At 41.1% G+C, this 23,516-nt stretch overlaps 2 protein-coding genes across 2 annotated transcripts; both read left to right on the top strand.

Moving 5' to 3' along the window:
- Window positions 1–3,182: 3,182 nt before the first annotated feature.
- Window positions 3,183–6,593, top strand: LOC310869785 (E3 ubiquitin/ISG15 ligase TRIM25-like; the record flags this gene model as incomplete). Its single annotated transcript, XM_083780698.1, has 4 exons — window positions 3,183–3,289; window positions 3,377–3,863; window positions 5,383–5,524; window positions 6,247–6,593. The coding sequence occupies 3 exons, from the start codon at window positions 3,183–3,185 to the stop codon at window positions 5,479–5,481; spliced, it is 693 nt and encodes a 230-aa protein (XP_083636824.1). The 3' UTR covers window positions 5,482–5,524; window positions 6,247–6,593.
- A 6,561-nt stretch (window positions 6,594–13,154) lies between these two features.
- On the top strand, window positions 13,155–23,315 carry nudc (nudC nuclear distribution protein). The gene is made up of 10 exons (XM_083784996.1): window positions 13,155–13,380; window positions 15,157–15,234; window positions 15,685–15,747; window positions 16,329–16,481; window positions 17,510–17,599; window positions 18,893–19,006; window positions 19,762–19,956; window positions 22,022–22,105; window positions 22,286–22,404; window positions 22,564–23,315. The coding sequence occupies exons 1-10, from the start codon at window positions 13,306–13,308 to the stop codon at window positions 22,613–22,615; spliced, it is 1,023 nt and encodes a 340-aa protein (XP_083641122.1). The 5' UTR covers window positions 13,155–13,305; the 3' UTR covers window positions 22,616–23,315.
- Window positions 23,316–23,516: the final 201 nt, after the last annotated feature.

The raw sequence follows: 23,516 nt of genomic DNA, 5'->3' as shown, positions 1-23,516 counted from the left end.
CGATTATTTATTATTATTGTTTTTCCAAGAGACAAAGACGGAGAAGAAAAGAGGGGGGTGGGTAAGGAGATCAAGGCAGGATAGAAAATTTAGAAGCTTGTTCAACAAACAGCACACTCACAGGCTCTCTTTTAGCTTATTTATGAACGGCACAGCCGTATAAGGTCTCTCTTATGTTATTTTCAATACCAGATATTTACAAGCTTGTTTCACAAACGTCACAACTGTAGGGTCTCTCTTATCTTATTTATTACAGGCTGTACGGCCGTACAACCAAGGGGGTCTCTTTTTCCACAAAGACAATTACACGTTGTACCTGAGATAGTAAATATCTATAAATATAAGGTGCAGCCGGTGTGTACTGTGCAATACAGCTCCTTCTCAAAAAATGTCCCTCCGTAATATAATTCAAAAAGTGAAACTTTTATATATTCTAATCTAGATTAATTGTGCATAAAGTGAAATATTTAAAACCTTTTTCTTTTTTTTATCTTGATGATGGCATACAGATCATGAAGATCAAAAAATCCTATCTCAGGTGTGGGAAGATAGGATGAGCTTTAAGCTCATATAAATGAGCTTAAAGCTGTTATCAAAGAAAACTCTCCCGACCCCAGTGCCAGTGTGATCTCGTCTCTGTAGTCGGACTCGTCATTGTCAACGATACGGCCTATCACTCTCGTGTCGCCTGCGAAATTTATGATGGTTTTGGAGTCATGTGTGGCTGTGCAGTCATATCAGGGGGGCAGTCAGACAGATATTTTGTGAAGCCACTAAGGAAATCGGGACTTCCTGAAAGTTCATATAATGGCCTGTTGTGGCGCTGTCATTGGGCCCAAAAAACCCCATAGCTCCATAGAGGTCCATGTATTTGGGCCCAACTTCACCTAGACTGTATTACCTTAATAAACATGGTCATGAATACTTTCTGCTTCCAGTCACTAGTTTAAAGTCTCATTTCTCAAATTATGGTCCCATTTATTCAAAATATGACCATAAAGTTGAGTATGTTCTGAGGGGCGTGGCTGCGGTTACAGTCTATGATCGGGATCCACCCCCCGTTCGAGTCAAAATAAAAACCAATGAAGAAGGGGGGAAGTCCCGCCTCGTTGTCTGGGCCAGCCAATGGCCAGCTGGGCCCAAACGGATCTAGAAAGATGGCGATTTACAGGACTGACAGGCTTCATCTTACGTCCATATCAGACGCGGAGAACGCTTTGTCCATATTATTCTTTTTACAGTCTATGGGGTCGATTTAGGACTTCTATTTTACTTACTTCTATATTACTAATCTAATTACAGTATTATGATCTGGGGGCGTGTAGTATGTCATATTGCAATTTTGGGCATGTTAAGAAGCGCTTTTGACACCCCGCGGAGTGCGCAAAACGGCCTTGAATTAGTCATGGGTGTGTTTAAGGCGTGTTTGAGACGTACCCAATCAACATGTCCGTACTATTCTCTTTACCAGTCAGCTGATGTCACATACGGAATGCGCACTTTGGGGATCGTGGTATGACATTTCTTCAGGCTGGCACCATAGAAGACATGACATGCCTTTGTCACATTTGGGTTAATTATTCCTATTGCACTGCATGCTGTCACCTTTATGCCTCAAAAGAACAGACCCACCTTTCAGATCGGAATGGAATTGCGAGTAGATAGCAGCATATTGGCAAATTGGCCATCCAATCCAAATCCATGCGTAATTAATTAATTCGATAACGATAGAACCATGTACCATACAGCGAATGAAAGCAAGATTCCTAAGGAATATGGAGATTTTTACATTTAATAAAACGGTTGAGAAATGAGAGAACCATGAGTGTTTATAGGCTAATATCAACGTTTTTTTATGAAAGACCAAACGGGCTGTGAACTTGAAGAGCTCAATCACCATCCCGACACGGAAGAAATATAGCCTAGTGCATGCATGTATATGCACTGTTGCACTTGCACACAGTAGCCTACACACGCTCTTTATTTGTTTCTATTGAAAAACACCAGTAAAATAACGTTTATTATATTTTATTTCATTCAAGTCACGACGAAGGAATGAGTTGAATGCGTGCTGCGTAATGCTGTGGCCCCGATGGTATGGTCTTCGCTGAGTTCGCTCGTAGCATTTTATTGAAGAAGACTTGAATCGGGTGTGATACAGCATATGAAAGCACATTTCCCACGGATTATGGAGATGTTTTTATTTATTTTTAAGGTTGAGAAATGAAAGAATTATGGCCGTTTCTAATCTCAACATTTTTTTTTAAAAGACGCAAAACTGCCATGTCTCATAGAAACAAGTAAATAGGTCTATAAAAATAAGCGCATATAACAGGGGTCTGTAACCTATTTTAAATGAAGTGCCATGTTTTTATTTTCTAAATAGTGAGTCTGCCATATCCAGATTAATTTGAATGACACCACATTAAAATAAAAAAACATATTTTGATTGTCCACAAATATAAAGTTCTTCCTTCTTTTTAAATATGTTCTTGCACATTGTTATAATGATCATTATATATCCCCCTGCAGTCAGAGTTCATAGTTTTAATGAATGAATGTGATGCATTGTGAGCTGGTATAGATCTGCTATTTTCAAAAGTAATCTTTTTATTTAATTTTTGGATTAGCTGTCCTTAGTTGGGCAAATGCATTCATCTGGGGATCCTTGACATGGGAATGTGCTGTGTGAGGATCACTGGTTTAAACAACATTAGGAGAAAAGCCCAAATAACCACTTTAGAAACAAGAAAAACAACCACACAGAAAGCAACTTTACAGAAAAATAAGCCGCTTATAATAAACAGACATGGCAACACTCTACCAGCTTCCCAGAGCCGCTCAAGTGTCAAATCAAACAGTGCTTTTTGCGTTTATGAGGTGGTCAGACCCACGTCTAATCGTTATGCGCTGAGTGTCTTTAGGTCAAGGGGCTTAATAGCAAATTGCGCAAAGCGAAAATAATTAACATATGGACACTCCCACAATGCTAAAATATTCAGGACCGCGGTAAGCCATAATGTGTGTGCGTTCAACACGGGTCAGTGCGTTCAACACGGGCCGATATGCCTTTCATAATACGAATGTGCGCAGAGCGAGGCCAATTTATGTATTTCCATTGGTAAAACGCACCTTCAAAATCTACCCAATATGAGTCATAGGCCTACGTGTACAAAGATTAGATGAGAGGCTCAGCACACACCCTGGGACGCTCCAGTATTGAGGGTCAGGCGGTCAGATGTGCCCATTCTCATCACCTGTTTACCTTTTCTACAAAGTGTTACTCTGGGTAGAATGTCATACAAAGATGTTTTACAAAAAAACATGCAGTCAAATAATTCTGTAACTTTATCTCCCTTTCTCTCCCCTCTTTCAGCTCCAGTCCACTGACCTCAGCCTATGTCAGGTGCAGTTTGTGTTCTTCCTTTCTGAAGAATCCTGTCTCCATTCACTGTGGACACAGTTACTGTGAACATTGCATCACCATTTACTGGTCCCAGCCAGGCCCAACAGGAGACTATGTGTGTCCCCAGTGTAAGAAAGGTTTCCCAACCCGTCCTGTGCTCTCCGTTAACGTAGCCTTGAACTGGACACTTCAGGCTCTCCAGAAGACCAGCTTTAGTCCAGCCTGTCCCACTCTGCCACATGCTGGACCTGGAGATGTAGCTTGTGATATCTGCTCCAGCCTCAAGCTCCGAGCTGTCAAGACCTGTGTGACGTGTGGCGCCTCCTACTGTGAAAATCATGTCAGGCAACACTACACCGTCCCAGCACTGCAGAAACACACCCTAGTCCAGGTCAATGAAGACACAAGACTCTCACAGTGGGTGGAGGACGCTGGGAGAATGGAGGGCATCAAAGAGGTGAAAGTAATGTTTGTACACACCTGTGGTTATTAGGGATTTAATGTCAACTGTGAAAAAGCTTTTATTTTGCTTTGAACCCTAATTACGAAACTATGGTTAGAAAGTAGAGCTACACAGAAAATTAAAGTGCTAACTGGAACTGAGAATGATTCTTCAGTGCACCAAACAGAATAGGACCCAAGGCCCAGGCCGTAGCGTAACGGTCTGGGCACCGGACTGGTAATCCAGTCGCAGTGTGCCGCGGGTTCGACTCCCGGACCCGACACGGCCTTTACTGCATGTCATCCCCCCATCTCTCTCCCGTTTCCTGTCAGCCTACTGTCTGTCCCTTCAAAAATCAATAAAAGGCGTAAGCCGAAAAAAAAAAAGAAAAAAGAATAGGACCCAAAAGCAGGTACAGGGGCTGGTACAAAGTTCTAACAGGTTCTATTGAACAATGGCTGTGGGGTGGTGGGGAGAGAAGGCATTGTCCCCGTGAACGTATATTCAGTTAGACAGACAGCGAAACACTCTCCTAATCAAGCTCCAAAGAATAGGCCGACGTGTTGAGTTAATGGACAACTTTTTTTTAACCAAGGTTCATGTTTAAAATTAGATTAAAAAAAGACGATAAGAAGATATTTAGCCCCATGTTCGAATGCCCCCACCCCCCTGTCAAAAATTGCTAAAATCGTTAAAACAAAAGAAAGCAGCAAATTAGAAAGCTAACACTCATCTTACTCTAATAACAACCTAAAAAATGAACCTTGGTTGAGAAAACCTTGTCCTTTCATTGCTGCTTCACTGGAGTAAGTGTGAAACTGCAGAATGACAAAATGACAGGAACACAGAAATGAGAATAATATTCAACATTATGAAAATGATACTATGCATGTTGCATCACTACACTGTTAACACTTAACAGACAAGCATTGTATAGGCAGTAAGGCCTAACATTACACCAACACAAACAGCCTAATTTGCTGCTACTCCAGATAGTGAATGTATAAATGTATGTACATAAAGATCTTAAGTGTGTCTACATGTCAGCAAATGTACCGTACTAAACAATTAAATAAAAACAAACTAGGCTATAACATGAATTAGCATGCTCTGTTAACATGGCTGCATTATAGCAGTTAACATATTAAATAAACATTTCTCACATATAAGAATGATGCACCTATGAACTATGAAACATATGCACACTTCTATACTAAAAGCAACTTACAGACGATGCCAACCTAACCCTAACCTAACTTGCCACGAGTTAGTTGTAACCGGCCATGTATGTCGGGAACGACGGTGTTGTCGGACTAATGGCTGTCCGACTGTTAGTATGTCTAACTATTACTAATGTATGCACCCCGGCACGCGTTCGTCCGATGCCAACCATTCACAAAATAAAATGTTTCTTTAGGAGGTGACGGTTCTTCGTGGAACCACATATATTTTAAAGAACCATTTAGGAACCAATTATTGTTTTCTGTCAAATTTAGATCAAATGCATAACTGCCTGTGATCATAATTCTTAAAGGAATCGTTTGTGGCTAATGAGTCTGAAGAGCATCAGGAGGTTGCATGGATGGATGCTGAAAATGAATATGTAATGCAATATATCAGCAAGCTGGACTGACTGACCTGAAGAATGTATCCACAGCTACATCTACAGGAGAAAGGTAACCTCAGAAAACTGGTGCAATATCACCTGAAGTCTGAACACATTAAAGGTGATACTGATTACACATGTGCAGTAGCAGACAATAAAGAATCATCCTCAGCCTCATTTCTCCCCTGGCTTTAATGCATTTTCCTCTTTTACTTACTACTACTCATCTCTCTTACCAAAACAACCCTCCATGTTCCCTGGCAAGCAGCCCATTTTACCCTTTTGGCTTTTCGTCCAAATACAGTAACAGGCTTATATGTCTGAAAAGAATATTCCTCATAATGAATGTTATGAAGCAGTGTTGTCAATAACATTCTCCTGTGTAAAGAAAAAAAAAGCAGAAGAAATAAAAACAAAGCAAAACAAGAGACCACATGGACCAATTACAATCAATTTTACACAAACCCCTTTACTTGTGGTCCCAAATTATCTAAAGATGATTAAGGCCAAGGATTTTAAATTCAATATAAGTGCCCTGATGTCTGAGAGGCCTGTACTCAGTCAAATGTTATTTGCATTAAACCTACAAAGGTCAGGAGAATTGCCACTGACAGGTCTGTACTGTAACTTATTTTTCTTCTAATGACCACATGTGCTTCTAAATTGAAAAATGGTGTAGCACAGCAAATACATTCATGAACATGTGAATGATATTAAAGGAATCAGACAAACTATTAATTGCATAATTTAGTACAACAGACAGACACTGAATTTGTCTTTCTTTTATTTCAGGTGATGACCTCCATCTGTCTGAGATGGGAATTATGCTTCTGGGACATAAAGCTTCAGAGAGTTAATGAGGAAACACCATCCTGAGTACAGAGGAGTTTAGAACAGCTCAGTGTGAACAACCTACGGCTAGAACTTAAAATAAATGGTATAGCTGTCTGAGAAATTCAACCTACAACGGTTGACTAGACAAGTATGCTGTCTTTCACCTACGTTATTCGCATTTTTTATTGAACCTTTAGCACATGCAGTGAGGGATAATGAAGACATACAAGGTGTGACAGTAAATGGTAGCGAACACAAGGTAGGGCTTTTTGCCAATGATGTAATTGCCTTCCTCCAGCTTCTTATGTCCGCGCATGGAATCTTAGATGTGCCCATACCCACTGCAGGAAGAACAAATGGAGGATAAATGGTTCAAATGGACAATATTAAGACCGAACATAAAGAATAAGGGTATGGGGCAATGGGGAACAACAGAAAATGCCTAGGAATATGTGAAGTTTTGATACGCAATGTCACGTTTTTCACGTTTGTACTGTATGTGTGTTTCTTTCTTTCTCTTTTTTGCTATTGTTTCTATTGGAGTTTGTTCAAAAAAATAAGGTTGACTAGGGACCTATCTAAACTCTATGAAGCAAATTATCAACCCATAATCACACAAATTAAAAAAGATATAGAGAGATGGTCTCTGTCACCCTTGGACTTTTTCAGTCTCTACCAGTGGAGGTGCCTAGCTGCCAAACAGTTTTGTGAATGGGACAAAATGATATCTAGATTTATCTGGAACGGAAAAAAACCGAGAATCAGATTCCAAAATTTACAACTCCCTAAAGAAAGAGGGGGACTATCCCTTCCAAATTTGAGGGATTACTATTATGCGTCACAATTAAGACATTTAATATGTTGGTGTGATGATAAATGCGAGGCTAAATGGAAAGCTTTGGAAATTAAATCAATCAACATCCCTATTCAGCCGTTAATTGGGAACAAAGACCAGGCTAAGTCATACTATGACATTTTAGACCCATTCACAATATTTACTTTAAATACCTGGTTCAAAGTCGTGAAACAGTTCAGAATGGAGAGGACAATCAGGGGGTTGAGGTGGCCCGCGCCCTTACGATCCTTGCCTTTTCTATCCTAAGGAAAACAATTAAGCTTACTGTACTGCCATGAAAGGCAATGTGTTATTGAATTTTGAACAATTGAAAAATATGTGTATAGATAACAAGGACTTTTTTAGATACCTCCAAATACGAGAGTACTTCAAAGCGTCCGAGCTGGTGGCCTCAAACAATCTCATACAGGTTTTTATTCAGGCATATAAGCATGAGTACAAAAGAGTAGTGTCCAGTATATACAATGCCCTGGTTTCAGCTAGGGCCAACTCCACAGAGTACATTAAAACTAATTGGGAAAAAGAGTTGGAGATTACCATCACATCAGAGGAATGGGTAAACATGTGCAAAACACAAATTACATCCACCAACTCAAGAATGTGGAGAGAATTCTGTTGGAAGAACCTAATGAGATTTTTTATTACACCGAAAATCAAGTAAAGACAATTGAAAACAGAACAGCCATGCTGGAGACAGTGTGGCCATAAGGGGGCGGGCCACGCTCATATTTTCTGGTCTAAAATTCAGAAATACTGGCAGGATATCCACTCCACCTTGGAGACCATTCTGTGTTTTGAGATACCTCTGACTGTTTATTTTCTACTGTTGGGAAATATCCCTGAAGAGTTTCTAATACATGATAAATATTTAATCAAGATCCTCTTAGCATCAAGTAAAAAAGCGATCACACAACGCTGGTGCCAACAGGACCCACCAACGAAAGATCAATGGATGGACATTATTGAGGAACTGTATGCTATGGAAAAACTAACATTCATACTTAGACTACAAGAGGATAAATTCTATAAAAAGTGGGAAAAGTGGAATCTCTTCTCTCAGCCTAGCGATATTGCAATAGAATTTCATTGAATGTATTTTGTAATATGAAAAATGCATCCTTGTTTCTTTTGCTTTTTGTCTTTGTCTTTGATTTTTTTCTTTCCGTATAGTCTTGTTTATTGTTTTTCTTCTCTGTTCTTCCTTCAATAAAAATTAAGTGAAAAACAAAACAAAAAAACGAATAAAATTTTAAGTGCTACAATCAAGCATGAATTAAGCTGTCAATATATATATAGGGGATTATATCGACCACAACAAAGTAGCAATATATATCAAACAGTAATGATGATATTAGTAATGATAATACTACTACTAATAATAATAATAATACCAGTAACAACGTAAGTAATAATAATAGTGATAATAACAACAAACAATTATGATGTAATAATAATAACAGCAATAATAATTTAAAAAATCACACCTGTGTGAAGTAAGTGGTGCAACTCCATGTGGGGTTCCCGGGGGGGCACCCAGGGTGCCGGTCCGAAATGGTTGAGAAATGACAGAGTTACCGTGTGGGGGTCCCTCTACTAGTCTACTGTACCATCCACTGTACTGTCACTGTACTGTACTGGCACACCCGAAATCACCATATATACAGTTAATATGTGAGTGTGTTTGTGTGTGTGTTAGGTTGCGCACAGGTGGTGAAAAACAACCATGCTGTTTTCGTGCTCAGACGCACACATGCAGGCACCCACCCAGCCACCCACCCACACACACACACACACACACACACACACACACACACACACACATACGGTAGTCACTTAAGGAAGTGGTTGCACCACTTAAAAATAATAGGCTGTATGAATTGTGAACAGCAGGGTGGCTAAGATGTATTACTTAGGTTTGATAGTAAAAGTTGCAGTGATTGACTCTTGAATGATTTAAGGTTGGTACAGGGTCTAAAATAAAACCATAGCACCACAGCCTTTTCATTTCAGGCACCCACCTATAGGCACTCGTGCACCACAAGGGGTACACATGACACGTGGTACACACCACAGTTTGCGAACCACTGGTATAGAGGATCACATGCAGCTTCTCAGTCAGAGAGTGTGGAGTCACACTATAATACTGTTCACTTTTGGGGACAATCTAGGTCCGGAGATAAATCCATGGAGCAGTACATTGAGAGTGAAGGAGAGGCCCTCAAGAGAGGCTTGTTGATAAATGTGGGAACAGGTATCATGTCTTCAACAATGAGAACAGGGGTGATGATGACACTCAGGTCACAGAGTTGCTGCTGAAGATAGAGGACGTCATTATTAATTAAACAGGATGTTGAAGAACACAGGCACTGCTTTTGTGTGAGCTCACTTTGTTCTTACATTGTGTAACTTTTAACAACTTGTAAATATATTGTATACATGTATACATACATGTGCATATGTTGTGTACATCTAACGCTTCTCCACATGATAATACAGTGGAACAGACTGATTGTAAAGAGTTACTAGAATCTCAGAACAAGACAGAGGATGACTTTTTCAGGTTAACTAAAACAAACAAAAAAGTAGTGAAATGAGCATTTGTGCCTGTCGTAGACATGCACAGAGCAAGTTCAGTCAGGGAACCTCAGTGCAGTTGCTGCTGGCTGTTAGTTGGGCCACCTCAGCATCACGCTCTCATTCACATAATTCACTCAACCAATCACACACTCACTCCATCTTCATACCGGCTACTTTAACCGGCGGTTTGCATTCCTCCTCTTGCTTGCTTGCTGCTGCTGTATCAGTGTGCTGCTGTATACCAAACTGTGCAACCTAAAAACCCAGTGTAACAAGCTAAGAAACGGTGTAATTGCCATGACCAAATCTGCCAAATGTAACTTTATCAATGATAAAGCCGAGGAAATCAAAAACAATCCTCGGGAACTCTGGAAGTTACTAAACAACCAACTAGGCTGTGGTCAGAAACTAAAAACCAGGTTTACTAACATAAACATCAAATCGAATAACACCCTCATCACTGACAAGCTTGATGTAGCCAACCACCTGAACATCTTCTTTACAAACATTGCAACAAAGCTGGTTAGCAAACTGCCCTCCCACTCTGGGCGTTTTGGTGTAGAGCACATCAAAGCCTTCTACAAAAACCTTGGTGTTTGTAAAGATGATTTCAAAATGGCAATGGTAACAACCGAGGAGGTACTTAAAAAACTGAGTGCCCTCCAACCCCACAAGGCCACTGGCCATGACAATATCCCCTCCAAATTTCTCAGAGACTCAGCCTTTTCCATAGCTCCAGTCATCACCCACATAGTTAACCTCTCCATCAAACAGGGACAGGTCCCCCAAGATTTTAAACTGGCCAAAGTAACCCCCTTGTACAAAAAAGGGAGTAAATTAGAACCCGGCAACTACCGCCCTATTTCTATTCTAAGCTCCATCTCGAAAGTGATGGAAAAAATAGTCTATGAACAGGTTGAAAAGTATCTTGCCACTAATAAATTGCTGTACGAGTTCCAATCTGGTTTCAGAACATCCCACTCCACTGACACATGCCTCCTCTATTTGAGCGACCACATCAAACACGAGGTGGACGCTGGAAAATACTGCGGCATGGTCATGCTGGACCTCCAAAAGGCTTTTGACACCGTGAACCACTCCATACTGGTTAACAAGCTTAAAGCTATTGGTTTTGATAGCACATCAGTGAGCTGGATGCAATCCTACCTGGAGGGGAGAGAACAGATGGTGGAGGTGAACGGAACACTGTCCCCTCCCCTCCCAGTGAGCTGTGGCGTCCCACAAGGAAGCATACTAGGGCCTTTACTGTTCCTAATATATGTTAACGACATGACTTCAGCTTGTGACTGCAGCTTGTTCCTGTTCGCAGATGACTCAGCACTGCTGGTCTCGGACAGGAACAAACTGCAGGTTGAAAAGACCCTCAGCTCTGAACTCGGTAGAATCTGCACCTGGCTCGCTGATAACAAACTATCCTTACACCTGGGAAAAACTGAATCCATCCTCTTCGGATCAAATAGTAATCTCAGCAAGGCAGATGGCTTCTTGGTTAGAGTGGGTGACAATATTATCACACGAAAAGATCAAATTACCTACCTAGGTTCCATCCTGGAGGCCAATCTTTCCGGTGATAAGATGGCCACCAACGTAATCAAAAAAGTCAATCAAAGAACAAGATTCCTTTACAGGATCTCCTCACTGGTCAGCAAAAACACCTTGAAGACCTTAACAGGAGCCCTCGTACAAGGTTTCTTTGACTATGCATCCACCTCTTGGTACCACAGCACCTCAAAGGCCCTTAAAACAAGGCTCCAGACCTCCCAAAACAAACTGGTCAGGCTCCTACTTGGCCTCACCCCCCGAACCCACCTCACCCCTGCCCACTTTGACTGGCTGGGATGGCTTAGGGTCGACGACAGAGTACAGCATCTTGCAATGGGTCTGGTCCACAAGATTCGATACACCACCAAGATACCCATGTACCTGTCTAAATACTTCCTTAATGTAAACGAAGTCCACACCCACAACACCAGAGGGAGTGCAACAAACCATGTACAACCCAGATTCGGCACAAACAAGGGACTAAATTCTTTTCGCTCCTATGCCACCAAAATGTGGAACGCCCTACCAACAGTCATTAAGTCATGTGAATCCCTTGACTCCTTCAAAACCGCTCTCAAAGGGCACCTACGGATGGCTGCAATTCGAAACTGGCCTCTGTAAAATCTGAATCCCCCCCACCCCCCCACCCCATTTTCCCTCACTGTATATTGTATCTTTTCCCTTTTTTGCTTCCCATATGATGAATTTAGCTACATAGAAATGTCTATTTGTATGTCTCTAAATGTTTGTATGTCTTTAAATGTTTTGATGAATTGAACAATGTGGACCCTGTTGTAAACAAGTGTAATGCTTAATTGGGTCGTCCACTCACAGTTGACAGTCTTTGTATTGAGTTTGTGCTTAAAATGTACTGTAAATTCTACAAACTGTTAATAAATATTTCAATCAATCAATCAATCATACAAACCTGCTGCTCACCCACCTCCACCCCAGCTACCACCTGTCGTTTTGGATCTACTGTTTAGTTATGGGGGATTCAGAGTCCCTATGGTCGGGACGGATGCGCTTGATCTGAGTACCTAAAAAGCAGATCCAATACATTGCCAAACCATAATAAATATATTTTTCATCTTATATTCAATAAATATATATTCCATCCATTCTTGAGTTGTCCTGACTGAACTATAGTTGGATTGTCATTGAGCCCAGAGGGGCTTGAGAAATATGTTATAGGCCTATTTTATAAACTTTTATTGTCATCATAAGAAAAAAAAGTTTTGAAAGGTTGAAAATGTTATTTGCAAGTAAAAGTTTGAAGCTGTTTAATTCTCGGACCTGCCCTGACCTCCACGTAGGTCCAGGCTCTAGAATTGGTTCACCATTTGTTTTATTTTATAGATGGGCGATGGCCCCATACTGTGTATGGCCTGACAAGTCTGCTCGGGGATCCAGTTCTGGTGCAGATGGATGGATGGATGGATGGATGGACGGGCGGACGGACGGACGGGCGGACGGACGGACGGACGGACGGACGGACGGACAGACAGACAGACAGACAGACAGACAGACAGACAGACAGACAGACAGACAGACAGACAGACAGACAGACAGACAGACAGACAGACAGAAAAAACGTTTCTCTTACAACCGAATCCAATAGAATAGACAGTAAAGTTTGTGCTTTAAAATTCCAAGATAATAGTTAAATCAAGTATCTAGAATATTCCATTCCTTGATTGAGAGGCCAGTTACTGTCTCGTCTCTTCAGCGGGTTACCAATCGTTTACTCCGGAGACTGTAGGGTTTTCTCTCAATGGCTCAATCGACTGTCACTCAAAACACATTATGATCCGATTGGGCGACCTAAGCGTAGGCGGGGCTTGTTACCAGGAAGTGCTGGTTTGGAAGTGCAGTGCAGTGTGACTGCTTTTCTCACGTTGTTTGTTGGCTGCAGTGCTTGTCTTGTAGCTAACTTCAATTTGTGCCTGATCATTCACACTGTTGCTCGTCCTTTGCCGCTTTCTTTAACCAGTGAATTAGTTAATTTATTTCACCCCGTCATGGCAGAAGAAGACGAGAAGTATGACGGCATGTTGCTGGTTATGGCACAGCAACACGAAGGAGGCGTCCAGGAGGTAAATAATAAATGGATGGGTTGAGTAGCCACGATGCTAGCTTTAATGCTAACATTAGGGTTCAAATCTTCCTCTGTCCTCATGATCAAAAAGTACGTCATATAATATTCCATATTGACCACCAGACTAGAGCACCTTGAGTTTACAACATGTCACGGTGACTTTTATATTACGACGTGTATGTGTACTGTTTTCACTGTGCATATTTATAGCCTACATATAGCCTATTTCAAGCTACAGATGGGATATCAATGTGAAACTGACCTTAGATATAAATAATATTGCTGAGATGTAATATAATGAGATATTTGCTGAGATGTAAAACTTGCAGCCTAGTCGTTTTTGTTCATGACAAGAAAAATAAACATGAAATAGAAGCTTATGGGAGCATCTCAATGAATGGGATAGAATATAGATGGATACTACAGACAGACTAGACTCGAGTACCCTGATATCTGAATAGATTGATTGCAGACAGACCCTGTTGTAAACAAGTGTAATGCTTAATCATGGGGTCGTCCACAGTAACAGTTTTGTATTGCCTTGCGAAATGTACCCATTCTGCATAATGTGAAATAATAATGCCAATCAGACAAGAGAGTAAGAGACAGACAGGTCTTCATTCTGGGGGAACTCAGTCAGTTGTCATGGCAATACCACAGCTACTAAACACATATACAGCTAGGAGTAAAATAGTAAGCCGGTAGTAACACACAGGGATTGGGAATAAACTACCACAACTAACCAAAGGAGGTTTATGTAAACTGCTTGGCCCTCTGCACTTAGACCGCTTAACAATAGTGTTTTGTTAGCTCTGGTCCATAGCCTTCTACTGCTTCTACGATTCTGCCCTGCGCAGTATAAGGCTATGGGACTTTCAGTTTTAAATCTCAAATCGAAATCAGACCAGCCTCTCCTCTTTGGCGTAAATAAAAAGAACGAAACAAAGGCGGGTTGTGTCATTAGAAAGCCTACTTTCCTTAGTGGACGCACTCTGAGCCCCCCACCACACGTATAAACGGTAACTTTTGGCCAGAAAAGGATTTCTTTTCACCGGGGGGAAAATATTCTCTATGAGGCAGTTCTTGGGCAATATCGGTTGAGGGCGCATTGGAGTAACTAAAAGTATTTTTTTCCCCGGTGGAAACAAAATCCCCTTTTGGCCAAAAAGTACCGTTTATACGTGTGGTGGGGGGCTCAGAGTGTGTCCACTAAGGAAAGTAGGCTTTCTAATGACACAACCCGCCTTTGTTTTGGTGAGTAGCAAAAACGTTATTTTTATTTACGCCAAAGAGGAGAGGCTGGTCTGATTTCGATTTGAGATTTCTAAACAGAAAAAGTCCCATAGCCTTATACTGCGCAGGGCAGAATCGTAGAGGCAGTAGAAGGCTATGGACCAGAGCTAGTGTTTTGTATGCTCTAGTTAGTAACAGATATACATATAGTCCCAGTGCACTAACAGTATATTCAAAGTGTCCGGGTGGTGCAGGACTAGAGTACCTGTCCACCAGAGTCTAGGGCTTCTAATTCACTGCGTTACATTCAGCTTGGCCCACTGTCTACACATTTGGGGGGGTCTCCTCACTGGCAGGTGGCCCAGTGGCAAGCAGTGGGAGGAATGAATTGGCATAATGACTAAATTGGGTGGGGGGGGAATGGGTAAAAAATAAGTAGTATGCAATGATTCCGTAATGATACCGTATGCCTGCCTTGTCAGTAGTGGGTGAGAACAAGTGTCGTCTGACTCACCTCCAACCTGTTTTCCTATCTCAACAGCTAGTCAACACATTTTTCAGCTTCCTCCGGCGCAAGACCGACTTCTTCACGGGTGGGGATAGCGGCGCCCCCGAGAAGGTGAGTCAAAGGGTCGGATGCCGGTCGTATTATCTGGACCTTCTGCGATTGTGATATGAGGCCAGATGTCTGGGATTTAGCATATTGTGATATCATATGGCAAAGATGTTCTCTTTCACTGGTTTCAATCGCATAACCTCTTAAACCCTATATGGTTAAGTGGAGTCCCTTAAACAGTGTCAATTCTGCTTTCGCTCGTCGTCAAATATATGTTTCTATAGCGTGAGGCAGCTTGATGTACAAGTAGACTCCCTGGACATGACGCTACTATGTCGCAGGGTCTTGGCCCCAATCTAACCTTTGATGCTGAGAATACCAAACAGGGAGGCATTGGGGAATTTGGGGCCAATTTTTATAGTCTTTGGTATTATAACATTATATATATTTCATTTTGTACATGGACAAACGGATCTTCTCAATATTTCTCTGTTGTTTCATCTTCTCTCTCAGCTGGTGAAAGAATCCTTCGCCCACCACAGCAAAATGGCACTGAAAGACCACAAAGCCAAACAGGTATATTGGATATTTGAGTCATTATTGACGGTGATTCTTTTGTGTGACGTCTTCAGTCCAGTGTTAATTTTGTCGACTAAAACTATGGCGAAACATATTCGTCGACTACATTTCTTTCACTGACAAAAACAAAATAAAATCTAAACTATGATGACTGAAACTATGACTAAATGCACTGATAATGTTGTCAACAAATGGTCAGCCAAAATATTTTTTTGTCGACTAAATCAATTGTAGATTTAGTTGACTAAAATCTTATATTTAGTCAACTAAAACTTGATGAACGAAACTAAAACATGCAGAAGAAAGCGAGAGCTAGCGCTCAGTTGAATAATTCCACGTAATGATGTAACGGGTGCACGGTTCTGGAAGGTATACACTGAAGGAATAAATACCAGAATAAATACCACGTTATCCGTTTCATTTCGATTTTCCCCTAACGTATAACGTGAGTGCTGGTATTTCTTCCTTCAGCCAAACTAAAACATTCCAGGTGACTAAAACTAAATGGAATTTTATTCAAAAGACTATGACTACAACCAAATCAAACTTTGCTGACAAATTATCTTTTCTCATCTTAGGACAGACAGGAGAAGGAGAGGAAGGAGAAGGCAGAGAGAGCTGCTAAGATCGCAGAGGAAGAGGAGAAGAAGAAGAAGAAAAACGAAGATGGCCCCCAGATCCGAGAGCTGACCGATGAGGAGGCGGAGAAACTTCAGTCTGAAATCGACCAGGTAAATGAGTGTGTTCCAGAGGCGCTCAGGTGTCACAAGAGTGAGTGGAAGTAAACACTTGAACCCACTAATCGCTACAACAAAATACCCCATTGTTACATTGAAATTCTATTATTTTTCTTTTCAGAAATGTTTAAAAAATAATAAAATAATTTTAAAAAGCAGCAGATCTACAAGCTCACGCCGCTGTTGTCAATCTAACAGCAGACCAGTCTTCTTCCCATGCCCTCACAGGAGCCAAATGGCCACCCTGAGCTCAGGCTTCCCCAACCCCATTCTCAGACTGTCCTTATAATCCACTCTTAACAGAGATGCTATACTAAATGGTCATATACAGATATATTCTAATGATAAGGGCGATGCACAAATAGTTTCACAAGTACACATTCGCTGGCATAGTGATGGTAAGTATGGAGAAGTCAGGTCAGCTGTTAGATTGACAGATGCTGTTGAGTTAGAATTAGTATATTGATGCTGTGAAAATCATTGAATGAAATGGACAAATACAGAATAATACATTATATCTAGCAATCCATTTGTCATTCTAAATTACATTGCAAAGCATTGTGAACTTGCAGATCGGCTATTTTTGGCTTAAGTAGTTAATTCATGTGTGTTTGTAACTTTGGGTCCCTGGGAGACACCACATTTTGGGTGTCGAGATGAAAAAGTTTGGGAACCCCACTGCCTTAGACTCTGCAGTGGTGCGTGGACAGGTGTTTACCACCACAGAGTACTTAGGTGGCTGTCTAAATTAATTTTAGTTAATCTTTTGTTTTCTTAATAAATATTTTCATGGAAAGTGTGAGGATCTTGATCTCAATCGAGATTCACATTTGAGCAAGACTCGTGTAGCACTAGAGTTCCCACTTTAAAAACAGAATGAAATTGAAAACAAATGTTGTATTTACGTTGCATTCATATGTCATGTCCATTAATATGCAATGTCCCGTCCAAATAAACAAATTAAAGTAAAAACACAAACGTATAATAACTTTGGTCTGTACTTTGTTAACTGTACGTTTCAGAAAAATCAACAAAAGGTGAAAAAAGAGGAGGTGAAGACGAATGACAGCACGCCTGAGAAGGAGGACAAGGCAGAGAAGGGAGAGAAGGGGGTGAGTTCATTAACACCCCGAACGCCTGGGGTTATTTAATCCATTAAATCATAGCGCCCAGCGATTTATAGCAGAGGAGCACTTTTACCGACGGACCGGATGTTATCCTGGATGTGACTGAAGCAGCTAGATGTAGCCAAAACACTCTAGAGGTGATCGACAACCACGGGAGGTATGATTAATTCTACCGCAAAGTGAAGGGACCGCGGTGGGCCGACATAATCTAAAAAAAGAGCGATGTGATCGGTTTTGATATCAATAATCTTCGTCCTGGGCGTTACTAATTGAAAAGGCGGAGAACTTCGACCTGTGCGCTCAGGGTGTTAAGGATGGCGTGAAATGTAGAGATGTACCCGACGCTACCCGTACCATTCTTTCCTTCCCAATACCCATTTACCCAGTGTGTAATTTAAAATAATCTAGGCAATCTTGAGAGTGTACAAATGGAACCAAATAGACCCTTTTGGTTCAATTTGTACACTGTTAGAGTTATGCTGGTCCTTGAAAGAAATGGGGGAAAAAAAGTCAATATAATTGTTGAATGCAGCTACAACTTTGTAGCCTAGTAATGTGAATTGTACAGTACACAAGTATAAAACAGTCGTGCAACATCTGACTCATTCAAAACATTGCTGTAAATGAAATGTCATCATTGTGATGAATTACGTGGTACCATATTGTAAACAAACTTACTTTCTTCACGGGTCTTACCAAACCATACTCTGTTCCATTCTGGTCAAACAGAGTCAGTGTGCTGATATCGTAGCTGTTTTGACCGAAAATCAACCGATAATTCCCAGTAGGTTACTTATTACGCCGATCTTATCCAGCCGATCGGCTCGCCTGGAGCCTACTGGCTGCGATTGGCGTTGATCTTATCGGTCTAGTCAGGTCTACTGAGCCTACTGAAAATGACAAGCCTCCTCATACCCTCCCCTAAACATAACCGCAAGCATGTCGCAGCTCGGTCCTAATATTAACGCATGTTCGCCAACCTTAATCCTGTCGTTTTGATCTACTGCCTACTAAAAACGACAAGCCTCCTCATACCCTGCCCTAAACATAACCGCAAGCACGTCGCAGCGTGGTCCTAATATTAACGCATGTTCGCCAACCTTAATCCTTTTGTACACTGAAAGTGTACAAAAGGAACCAAATGGACCTGTAAGGGTAAAATAAATAAGTTGTTTAATTGGTTCTAAATATCGGTTTCGAAATATTTCCGGTTAATTTCCCAGCCCTTGTAGACCGTGACTCGTTTTGACGTATTTTCCATTTGTTGACTTGGTCCAGTCTGACTCGGAGGGAGAGGAAGATGAGAAGGACAAAGGCAAGATGAAGCCTAACGCTGGGAACGGAGCTGACCTGCCAAACTATAAGTGGACACAGAGCCTGTCTGAAGTTGATGTAAGTGCATTAAAAATAATTTGTGTTTAAAACTTTGGAAAAAAAAGAGTTCCATTGTGCTACCGATAAATGGGAACAAAGTATACTATGTTAAAGATGGAGTGTCGTGATTTTTTTTCTACCCTAAAACATGATCATCAGGTCTTATTGTTATATAAGGAGGTATATTTTTTCAAAAAAGTGTGGAGGTATATTTTTTCAAAAAAGTGTATAGTATTTGTTAAAATTGTTTTTATTTGGGTACGCCCACCAGTTCATTAAGTATGCCTGGTTTGCCTGGTGGGTGGTGATCCACCTGAACTGAAGTACCCACAGCTGTAGTTGTATGATAAAGGGGGAGGGGTTAGGGGACGGGCTGATAGTGTTATGTCACTATATTACTGTTTAATATTGGCCCGTTTGACTTTCAAGGGTTCAGCTTCCAGGAAGAAACCCTCATTGCACATAAAAACAACTCCAGGGTGTCTAATGAACTGTACTGTCACCTCATAGACTATTTTAAAAATAAAAAATATGTGGCACTCCCTCTTTTCATTGATCCATATGGAACGAAATAGATTGAAATAAACATGCTATTTTTGAGACGCTGTGCTGAGACGCTGTGCGGCTATTTTTGGCAAATCGTGATATAATGAAGTCATATCGCCCAGCCCCCCACATAAAACCATAATTATAAGCTAGTCTCCACTAGTCTTAACACAAATGTGTCTGAGTTTTAGTGGACAAAATGAACAGTGCTCCGCCTCCCCACACAGCTGGTGGTGCCGTTTGACGTGAAGTTCCGCATCAAAGGGAAGGACGTGGTGGTGGACATCCAGCGGAAGGTGCTGAAGGTGGGCCTGAAGGGCCATCCTCCCGTCATCGACACGGAGCTCTACAGTGAGGTGAAGGTGGAGGAGAGCTCCTGGCTCATAGAGGACGGCAAGGTGGTCACCGTTCACCTGGAGAAGGTAGGCGGAACTAATTGACATATTAAACCCATTAACTCACCCGTCGATAATTGCGCCTTTTGACGCCTATTTTTTATGTATCTCGTCGACAATTGGGCATTTTGATGCCTTTTTTATATCAATCGATACAGTGATCAACTGCGTCCAGTATGGCCTCATAACACTCGGTAGCGGTCCGTTGGAAAAAAATAAAAAATAAATCCCTGGCTTATGCTGTCTATGGAGAGACGCCGCTTTTTTAACACTAACATCTCGGATTCTTCTTTCTGTGTAAAAACGAGCTAGATTTAAGCCTCATTTCTCAAAACATGAGTATATGATCCTCTCTTACAAAAAGTATGTTTTGGGTGGATTAAATAACAATCGCAGGACATGTTAAATAGCTGATTTTTACTCCCTGATTTGCGGCAAGGAAGCTCTGAGAAGGAAGGGAAGTGGTCACGTGACTGGGCTGCGCCATGACACTTTCATGGACACTTTCATGGGAGCCAAACTCACACCGGAAGTGCAATGAATACATGGCAGTGAATATAGCCGGCTGGACCAGCTCATAACAAACATTATTTATGAACAATTTGAGACCTTTTGTAAAGTAATCACTTCTGGAAAATAACAGAAGACATATCACAGGTTGTTTTCTAATCACTTACTTTTCAATGTGGTTGTATTCTAATCACTTACTTTTCGATGTGCACAGTATATCATTTTATCTGAGGATCTAAACAGCAGCAGGTATCATTTCTGGCTCTGAAGTCTCACGATACTTGGTACGTTCAGAAAGGTACTTTGTGCTCTTTAGATACCATACCTCTATAAAAATCACACAGTGTACACATCGAATAACAACACAGCAGACAATGTATTATTTTCCAGAAGTGATTACTTTACAAAAGGTCTCAATTGTTCATAAATGTTTGTTCATGAGCTGGTCACTGAGCTCTCATTGACTCCAGTGCATTCTGCCAAACTCTGGGTAGTTTGGCTCCCATTAAAGTGTCCATGAAAGTGTCATGGCGCAGCCCAGTCACGTGACCACTTCACTTCCTTCTCAGAGCTTCCTTGATTTGCGGTATCCGGGCCAAACTGGCTTTCAATCTAAAGGTGCTCGCTGTTGAAAATGCACTTGTGGTGGTGAGAGCCGTCCATCAGATGGCGCTGTGGCGCCGAATGAGTTAAGACCTGAGGCCGATTCTACAAACGCCTTCTAAATCAGTAGCTGTCCACGCTGGGCAAGACCTACGGCCCTACGCTGTAGACAGTATCATTTTTGGGGGCGGGATTTTGGCGGAACTACCGCTCAAGGAAATGACGTTGACGCCTTTACAAATCAGTTTACATTCTCTGTGAATGAAACAAGTGTTGTGATTGGTCGAAAACATATCGTATCCGGGGGAAATGCATCTGACGGATGTTACAGTCCGAACTTCCGCAGATACTTCCGCCGATAGCCCTAGGTCAGGGGTCTGCAACAGGCGGCTCTAGAGCTGCATGCGGCTCTAGAGCACACCCCTAGTGGCTCCCTGTAGCATTAAAAGTAGCAATAAATTAATTTTCATTTATGGTTTCTGTAGGAGGCCAAACGTGACGAGCATTCTTAATATTTATTCTACACATTTTTACAAAATTGGAAAACTTAACTAAACTAAAATTTACAAAAGTAACGTTGAAAGACATTTCCAGGGAAAGCATGCTAAATTCTGCTAGTTTCGTTGCAACCCGGGAGATAATAAAGCTTGGCAAGCTGCATTATAATGTGTAATTTTCTTTGCGGCTCCAGATAGATTTTGAATTTATTTTTGGTCGAAAATGTGGTAGAAAATGGCTCTTTCAACATCTTGGGTTGCAGACCCCTACCCTAGGTTGTGACCAGCCTTTTCTCTTTGCAGATGAGTAAAATTGGGACAGAGGCTAGTGGCTCTCAAACTGTTTCATGCCAATCTACTATATATATATATATATATATATATATATATATATATAGTGTATATGTATGGACTTGCATGCTGGCTACATGGCAGTCACAGGTTTTTTGTTCTAAACAGTCATTGTTTTTGATCCATTCTAGATCAATCAGATGGAGTGGTGGAACAAGCTGGTGACCACAGATCCAGAGCTGAACACCAAGAAGATATGCCCTGAGAACTCCAAGGTAGAAAAGATGATGTTGCTTTTTCAATTAAAAGTATAACATTAATCAATGTCGGTAAATTTCTTTGTATATTCAGTTATTCGTCATAACTCCCCTGTGATTTTTTTTTCTTTTTACGAGGACGACGAACATTTTCCGCCGAAATGAACCTGGGTGTTTTCTGTGTTGTGCTTCCTACAGCTGTCAGACCTGGACGGAGAGACGCGAGGCATGGTGGAGAAGATGATGTACGACCAGAGGCAGAAGTCCATGGGCCTGCCCACCTCCGAAGAGCAGAAGAAACAAGACATTCTGAAAAAGTACATAATGACATATCTGCCCTGTGCAACTTCAAATCCTAAAATCAAAACAAATGTATTTAGTTTCTATTGATATGTTATGTTCCAGTTCTCAATGACAAAAATAACTCATAAATTCTTAATTGTAAATATTTGTTTCTCTCTTTTGTGTTTCTGTAGGTTCATGTCTCAGCATCCAGAGATGGATTTCTCTAAAGCCAAATTCAGCTGAGAACCCTACTTGCCCTTCCTCCCTCCCTCCATCTCATCCTAGCCATCAGCCATTCTCGACCTTTTTCTTTTTTTTGATTATTTCAAGGACCCCCGGTCACGGACCCTCAATAGAGAACCAAAGTCTGACATCACTGCCACTAGAGGCTGCTATCCCCCTGGATCACTGAATAATGTTATTGACTCTCCCACATAGTCATCTTATCATCGCATCATATAAGAACTGTTCCAAAAATAAACACACCAGCCCTGCGATTTTACTCAGATGGATATAAAGCATCTACTGACAGTGGAAAAAGTAAAAATGTATCCAACACGATTTTATACAACATGTAGTAGAGGGCCCTTGCTTCAGCTCTCTCAGCTAAGGGGTCCTTGTTCTGAACAACATTGAACAAAGCATATTCATATAATATTCAATCATCTATTGCCAAAACCAACTGTTGATTTGGAGTTTGGTGTGCTCGGGTATGTATGTATATCGAACTAAGGTGTCCTTGAAATGAAAAAAATTGTGAATCTCTCTCTCATATCTTTTGGAAATTCTGTTTGTAAACTCAAGGTTTGGAAATCATGTTCTTGTGTTTTTTTTTTCTTTTCTTTTTTCCCCCCCTCATTTTAACATTTTATTACTGTGTTTGCCATGTTGGACCTTTGCGTGTCATTTTTGTTTTGTAAAAATAAATGAAATATGGAAGCTAGTAATGTGTTTTGCGTCACTTTCTGGAGGGTATTGTCCTGTTCTACTGATGGTATATGGATTGAGATCCTTTAGGATTTTAACGATTCTGGTTCCTTAATGATTTCCTCTCAACGGTCTTAACATTTCCCTTTAATGATTCCTACAAATAGACCCTTACAGGTCTGATATGGTGGTCCTTGTAATTACAAAGTTTGAGAAC

Source organism: Protomyctophum parallelum (assembly GCF_964188405.1).
Source record: "Protomyctophum parallelum genome assembly, chromosome: 1".
NCBI lineage: Eukaryota > Metazoa > Chordata > Actinopteri > Myctophiformes > Myctophidae > Protomyctophum > Protomyctophum parallelum.
Note: the sequence above shows the minus strand (reverse complement) of the source record. Positions and strands in the feature narration are given on the sequence as shown.

Coding starts and splice junctions, on each gene's coding strand:
- nudc (XM_083784996.1), top strand. CDS start 13,306: ATGGCAGAAGAAGACGAGAAGTATGACGGCATGTTGCTGGTTATGGCA. Junction 13,381..15,156: donor ACGAAGGAGGCGTCCAGGAG/GTAAATAATAAA, acceptor CTATCTCAACAG/CTAGTCAACACATTTTTCAG. Junction 16,482..17,509: donor TTCAGTCTGAAATCGACCAG/GTAAATGAGTGT, acceptor TGTACGTTTCAG/AAAAATCAACAAAAGGTGAA.